Genomic DNA, 7,827 nt, shown 5'->3' on the forward strand with positions numbered 1-7,827 from the left:
TCATCACACATCCTCCCAGACCAGCCATAGGGCGACATCCACATCAATTTATCTATCTGCACATTTATAATGTTCATCTGCACATTCATAACGTTCATTAAATCTTTAACGAACACATGGTTGTGGTGTGGTCCATGCTAGTGAAGCAGGAATCAAAGTCTCAGTTCACCGTCCAAGACAGTGGACAACTGTAGGCTTGTACCGGTTAATGTTCAGTGCATTGTCGGACACATGCAGGCACTTTCCTGGGAGCACCTGCAAGATTGACAAGTCCACAGCAGCCTGTGGCATTTATGTCCGAGCCTGTCCTCACCACCTCCACTGGCAGGTTGTCAACTGTGTGGTTTGGAATTAAATGAAACACGGGGGATATCGCTCTTGTACTTTTTTTTTTCCCCAACGGCGCCTTGTATTTCATCTGTCACTCTATCTTCACCAGGAGTCCTGCGTCCCCACACAATTAAACACATATGCGACTGACAAGAGGGCTCACTCTTCGTTATGCTAAGGAGTGGTCATCCAGGGTCTTAGGTAGAGAGAGAGAAGGAAAACAAATAAACATGCAAATGTAAACTATCGCGGCCCTAAAAATGATCAAGCTAATTTTTTCATGCGATTAATTGACTTATTGACTATTGCAACAGGCATTACTCCACAACACTTACTAGTAAATTATTTGCCATGTAGAAAAATCATTTGAAACAAAAAATGTGATTTATGAGGTTAGGGATTTTGGCTGCTATTAGTTTTGAACTGTATTAGGTTTTCCTCTTGTTTCATGACTGCTTTTATTACTCTCTATAACAGCTGTCCATTTTCTGATCTTTTCCATTGTTTTATCTTGTAACCTGTTCATTTTGTGCTTTGTTTGTTTGCAATATTTTTGGTTTTGTCTTGTCGTGTTTTGTGCTTTGCACCTGGCAAAGTACCCAAAACCACCTCTGTGGTATTTCCTGCTACAGTAGATGTCTCCAGGACCACATCAAAAGTTGTCGGACAACATCAATTCTATTCATAGCCATAGTGAGAAATACAAATGTTGACAGTTTTGTAAAATTGATAGTCTTAATTAACTTTGTATAAACTAATTTGGCAATGGCTTGAATGTAACAGACTTTCATTAATATAAAAAACGCATTGAATTAAAACGCATTAAAGCTTTAAAACTACTCGCACCTGTGCGACCTGCAAATTTGGTTACTTTATTTTTAAAACTGCGTGATATCACTCCTTAATTGCCTGTGCATTCACTAATTTATTTGCGTTTTTACATCAATGCTTATGTCAGCTCTGACATTTGCCACATGCTGCTGTGCCACTCCCTCACTTGGGCGAGACGGCAGAGAGCAAAAAAACGCTTCTTGGAAGATCAAAATACATATAGGCTGCTAAATATATAACCATTTACCTTGTTAAAATAAATATTGCTTGTGTGAGTGTTGAGCTCATCTGTCTCTAGCTCCTTCATCACTCCATATTTTGCACACTGGGTGTTAGATACTCCCCTTTCCATGGAAATCTAATCACCTTAGATAGGATTGCTATTTCAGTATAAACAAAAAAAGATAGATGGCAGGGATACCCTGTATGGGGCTAATTGATGATGATAATACATGGTTTACTTTTATGAATGTGTATTTGTTAAGCATCATTCAATTAAAATGTACATAAATAATTATAGATTGTCAAGAAATATAAACAGCTGCAGCGGTCTAAAGGTTGGTGTAATTGAAGACTGAATGTACAAATGTTTACGTTATATAAAAGATAAAAGTGTGTATGGATGGTGTAAGCATGTATTGATGTTCGGATGACCGGCACGGTGCACGTACATGTTTGGTGAGCCTAAGTAGGATGTAATGTAATAATGGTGGTAGAGATGATAATAACGGAGATAAATGCATTAAACATTTCATAAAACAAAAACAACTAAACCAGAATAAAGTTTAAAAAAGTATAATTGCAATCAATAAATAATAACAAAACTGGATATTAGTATAGCTATATCAGCACTTTTGTCAAGTATAAAATATGAATTCAATAATTGGTGTTAATTAAATATAAATATAAAAGAGGCTAATGGTGTTCATGATATTATGAGAGATTACTATATACTAGTAATGGTAACCTATTTGATGGTGGCAATGTCTATCATGCTTAACTTTTTATGCAAAGTGGGAAGAGAGACCGGACTGGACCGAGCTAAGGACCCCTGTGCCGGTGCCGCAACAACAAAGTGAGCTGGCAGGTTTGTGAGTTATGTAATTTAAGTTTTTTTCTGCATAGAGAATTTTTGCCCCCCCGAAGAGGTTTTAGTTAGCGCCAAAACCTCTGACTTCCAGCAGTCATCCAGCAGTCAGCCGCTATATTTTATGATGGCAGCTTTCACTGATGATGCCGTTTTTTTCAACCTGTAGCCTTTGTGTCTAATTGACTGCTGGGAACAACAATCTCTGAAATTGGTCCAGTATTAAGCAAGATCACTAGAGTCGGCAGCGGCAAAACAAGCTACAATATAAGTTAGTAGGGCAATTGTCCAGCTTGTATTTACCGTTAACAAAAGTGCTCGTTTTGACACTGAAATGCTCAGATTAATATTCTTGAAGTCGGACAACATTAAGGAAAGGATGTCTAAGGAGGTCAACCTTTCTGTTAAAGATCCTTTTTTAAACATACAAAGATCTGCGAAATTGCGTTTTCTAAACCCACTAGACTCCATGTGAATCTATAAACGTAATGTTTGCATCGTAAAATACACTTCATTTAAAGTCAACAGAAACAAAATAAAACTATGAAAAAGTGTTTTAGGTCATCTTTCCACTTATCAAACCATCACAACTCTAGTTTTGTTGAAATAAACACATAGTTTACCAATTTATGTTTAGAGCTGTTGCTGGTTAAACAGAATGGTCTCAAAGAGGTTTTAAAGGACACTTAGAATATTAATCAGAGACTGTCAGTGGCAAAACAGGCACTTCTGTGAAGGTAAATACCAGCTGGACAACTGCCTTATTATTCTTATATTGTGGCTTGCTATGCAGCTGCAGCGTTCTTGCACAACATCAAAGATTGTTGTTCCCATCAGTCACTTAGACACAAAAACATAGGAAAATAGGGTCCAGGGTGAAAAAAAAAAATGGAAGTGCCCCTTTAAATTTTCTCCATGTGCCCCTCCCTTTTTAAGTTAGGGGCTTCAGTGCTTCTAGTAAAACAAAGGGTTAGGGTTAGGGTTAGTCTTGAGCTCTGAGCACTCAAATCTATACATGGTGCAGCCACTCTCACTGAACTGGCAACCTTGTTCAGTCAGAGTTAGGCTATTCTATATGAGAAGCAGGGGCATCACTTCACTTACCTACCAACCTGGGAACCATTGCTGCCTCTCACCAACAGATCAGATACACTGACATCCAAGAGCTCCAGCAGAAGACAGTGGTTAGCAACACCCATACAGCTGTGGTTGGTAAACACCCCGTACAGTGTCACTGAGAGGAGAACAAAGCTGTCATTACAAACAGCTAGGCCTACACTGTTGCACTGTATCACGGTTAAGAAAAAGTAAATGAACCCTCCTACTGGACAATACCATTTACTACAGGATAATGACAAAAGTTTGTTTTTTCATTAGGTTTATAGAGCAACAATTGTCAGCCATATTATTTGTTTTGCAGAACACTGACAAATTTAATATTTTACTAAAACCCGATGTTTCATAGGTTATCATATGCAGAATTACAAAAGCAGATCATATTTTTCGCAAATTGTTCTACAAAATATTCTTTCAGGTGCATTCCACAGACAAGCAAAATTCAAATAAAATGATACATTTTTCAAATGGAATTTGGTAAAATACATCACGAGTAAAACAGTAGTAGGCAATTATATTCCGCCATGAAACCACACATCTGTTAGTTCATAGTAAAACTATGTTTCTCCACAAAGAATCATGCAAAAGCACCACTTTAAATCGTGCGCTCGTGAGTTTCTTGGAAATAATTTATTCAGCATGAAGTAAACTAATTTACTGAAAGGGGGCAGCCCTAAAGTATTCTTGCCAGCTACCACGGACACAGGTCAACATGTTTTAGTAAAATAGGCTAACGTTAATGTTGTTACCAATGTTTTTATGTCCCTGGATATCTTCCAGCACGGACCTCTCCTTGTGATACCCGTAATCTCCTCCATGAGCATCGGGATGAAACTCCTTGACGGCGGCGGCGGTGGTGGCAGCGGCTCTGCCTGAACTGACCCGGTACACCGAGGCTGAGACTCCTTGGCCGAGCCGTGATTGAACTGTCCATATCTCGCCAAAGATCTCGAACAGTACCGGCTTTATGCTTTGGTCTATGCTACCATGTCTCGGTTTGATGATTTCGGGACGCGGTGCCTGTACCTTTGGGCTCGTCTCGTTGGAACCGCAGTGAGCCATTGGGCAACAACAGACAGCAGGAGTGGAGCTAACGTAAGTTGACAAGTGGGTGCAGCAGAAGAAGCATTGCGAGCAAACCGGGCTACCGGTATATCAGCGCCTAAACTACTAGGGCGTGTCAACGACAGCTAGCAGACAATCCAGCCTCGCCCGCAACCTTGATAAGCATAGCTAGATCAGCAGATGGGCTGAGGTTTAGCACAAAAACAAACCACTTCCACGACACACAGGGAAAAGCTTCCCCGATAATACGGCATTTGTATCAAATACAAAAACGATAACTTAAAGAGTGTAACGGTAATTAGTTTTAAATGCAATCGAGTTTTGACTAAGTTGTAACTCTGGTTGTTGATATCAGTCCTAGTTCCGTTTCTACTTTCCTCGTCTCTACTTTTCGGTGCATCTGTACCTCCAGTTTGCCCCCTTTCGGGAAGGCGTATCCTAAAGCTTCCTCTCAATGGAACCATAGACCAATGGTACATGAATGTTCTCTCACTGAAGGATGTGCAAAAAACCTGCAGATTTTTTTTGTATAGAGTTCCAACTATTGCATAGGTCTACTTGTGTAAATATGGCTTACATTTATCCAGTGGCAGATTTCCAGAAATAGTATTTTGGACATCTTTTTCCTATTCCGGCTTAAATATATTTGCACTGACAGAACCAGCAGCATTGGATCTGCACACACACTCTTCTTAAGGATGCCATCAAAGTGAGAAATGTGGATGTGGAAGAACAAGCTCTGCGAAAATTTGTGCTCAACTTTGAGAAACTGTATGGTGCTGCTAATGCTTCTTTTACTGTGCATTTATTTATTAGCGTACTTGGCAGCAGGTGTGCGTAGCTGGGGACCACTGTGGGCAACATTTACATTTACATTTGAATCATTTAATGGGACTTTGCTTAGGTTTTCCAGTGGAACAACACATGTGCCAACACAAATAGTAAATAGATTCCTGCGGTGGAGGGGTCTCTCAAAAAAAAAAAAGGAAGTACAATGGCAAATGCTAATGACAGCATGAAACATTATTTGACTAACTTTAAAGTACCTCTAGCCTAAGAAAGAAATCAATGGAGTTTCAACATAATGTCAGAGGAAGCCAGTTACTGCTTTTTTTGGCAGCACTTGACATGGACTTGATGGCCTGTTGGAAAGAGCAACACTTCACCTCTATTTTTCCCAGCAAACTGGTGGTAGATGTGGCAACAAATCCCCTGCAATCAACCTCTAGTAGGAAGATGCTGGTCTTCCAACCGTTCTGGAATGCTTCAGCTGCCAGGTCGAATATTTGTTCTTTTTCCTTTCATAAGCCTCTTGAGGAAGAAGAGGGGTTCTTGTCCCATGGTATTGTTAATTCCACAACATATGCCAGCTTTTTTGTTGGAGACCACAGTACCATGTCTGGCCGGAGTGTAATAGCCACTTTTTCTGGGGGGAACACAAGCTTCTTATCAAGGTCCACTTCCAGTTTCCAATCCAGCGCTGACTGCAAGATGCTTGCTCTTGATTTTGACATTACATCAAGCTAACTTTTACATGCTAACACGTTCTCAATGATATCTATGTAACTTCTAACAAATGTAGCGTTGACTGTAAATATAACCATAAAATGGAATAACGTTATATGTTAACAGTTTACAGAGTTCATGCACTAAGCTAACACATTGACATTATAAGACAGGTATAAACAGCAGTATTTACCGGAGCCATTACACCTGGAATCTTGGATTAATCGCTGTTGATGTTTCTCGAATTCGGATAGGATTCCTGCTGGAAAATGTTTGATTGTGCAGTTTTCGTTAGAAACAATTTTATAGTTATTGCCCCAATATTTTACATCATAGAAAGTGCTCCCGCTGTTGTGTGATGGCATGTGCCCATGGATGAGACTAGCTACCTAGAGAATGCATGTGCTACGAATATTAATGGTAAACTTTAGTCACAAGATGATAAAATTATTTTTTTGATTGGTTAGATGTATAGTACTCCCTCGCGTTGGTCTAATCCTTTTATTAAAGGTAAATTTAGTTTTCAAAAAAATATGATTGACTTGACATTTCCCAGCGGAGGCTAACGGCAAAAGCGTGGGAGCAGATGGTGATTCATGCTCACGGATAAAGCACTTTTGCCGAGTACATGTATTATACGAGTAATATGAGTCAATATCTGTACTCGGATTGAATTCTCGGATCTGTATTTGTATATGTTTACCACATGAATTATCTGTATCCGGATCCGTACTCGGACTGGGCGGGGCCTAAACCGGAAGTGGTCAGATTTAACCAGGAAGTGGGTCAGATTCTCTTGAAATGTGCGGGGCTTTAACCGGTATGTTATTTAAGCATGCAATTGATATGAGTTAATCAAAAATTGTTATATTTATTGCTGATTTGAAAACTAGTTACATGACAGCATCAAGCTTCAGATCAATGGTGTTGTCATGGTAACACAACTATATACAAACTTTTGCAACATGAATACAACACATCGGTTGCAATTATGAAGTAAAATGTAATGAACAAGAGTTTCATACTCAATATAATACAAATTTCTTTTTTTAACTTTTTATTTTTTATAATCAATTTTTTTTTGTTTTGTTTTTTTTATTTTTATTTCTTTATTTCCACACAAGGTATATTTATATGGTGTGTGTGTGTGTGTGTGTGTGTGTGTGTGTGTGTGTTGTGTGTGTGTGTGTGTGTGTGTGATGTGTGAGTAAGACAGAGACACAGAGAAGAGGGGGCGGGGGGGGGGGGGGGGGCAGCTGACAGTAAAAAAAAAAATCTCCGATGGCAGAGACGCACCGGATGCATTTAAACCAAGCAGCATGTCTGAAAGCCACGTTCACCAGAAATCTACTGGCTACTATGTAAGGACTACAAACCAAAGTTAAAAACAAACCTGAAGCTGAAGAAACCCTAAACGTTAACGGAACAGATCCGCAGACCGAATTGAATATTAATCATGTGTTTGTAGATAGCGTGATCCATTATGTCTAGAAAAACTTTGTTCGCAAATGTTTGCTTGAATGTTGTGCGATTCAGTGAAAAAACGAATGGAAACCCCTTAAAATGTTTCAAATCAACTCGATATGCCAATTTGATCGCAAAACCGCATGTGACGTCATTACGCACAAGTTTTTGTTCGCTTTAAAGCTGTTGGATGGAAACACACTTTCACCAGCTTTATTCGCATGAGTTTTTTTTATTGAACTTCAGATAATTCCATTGATAAGTGGATGGAAACTTAGCTATTGGCTTGGAAGAAGTAGAGTCAAGCGGGAGGGGAATAGGACATTGGGCTGTATACACACAGTCCCTGACAAAAGTCTTGTCGCTTGCTGAGGTGGGTAGAGTAGCCAAAAATTGTACTCAAGTAAAAGTACTGTTACTTCAGAATA

General features: G+C 39.3%; 1 protein-coding gene across 3 annotated transcripts in view; it reads right to left on the minus strand.

Moving 5' to 3' along the window:
- The window catches only part of uhmk1 (U2AF homology motif (UHM) kinase 1), a 22,514-nt gene extending 17,667 nt beyond the window's left edge, over positions 1-4,847 (minus strand). The window contains exons 1-2 of one of the 3 annotated variants that reach the window (XM_032526445.1): positions 4,114-4,831; positions 3,353-3,482 (exon numbers count right to left, since the gene is read on the minus strand). In XM_032526445.1, the coding sequence (XP_032382336.1) occupies positions 3,353-3,482; positions 4,114-4,426 (443 nt within the window). In that variant the 5' untranslated portion in view covers positions 4,427-4,831. Of the gene's footprint in view, positions 1-3,352; positions 3,483-4,113 lie in introns of all 3 variants that reach the window. The other 2 variants (XM_032526444.1, XM_032526447.1) reach the window with 2 other exon arrangements.
- Between the last annotated feature and the right edge of the window lie 2,980 nt (positions 4,848-7,827).

The sequence above is a fragment of the Etheostoma spectabile genome, chromosome 9 (genome assembly GCF_008692095.1).
Source record: "Etheostoma spectabile isolate EspeVRDwgs_2016 chromosome 9, UIUC_Espe_1.0, whole genome shotgun sequence".
Taxonomy (NCBI): Eukaryota; Metazoa; Chordata; class Actinopteri; order Perciformes; family Percidae; genus Etheostoma; species Etheostoma spectabile.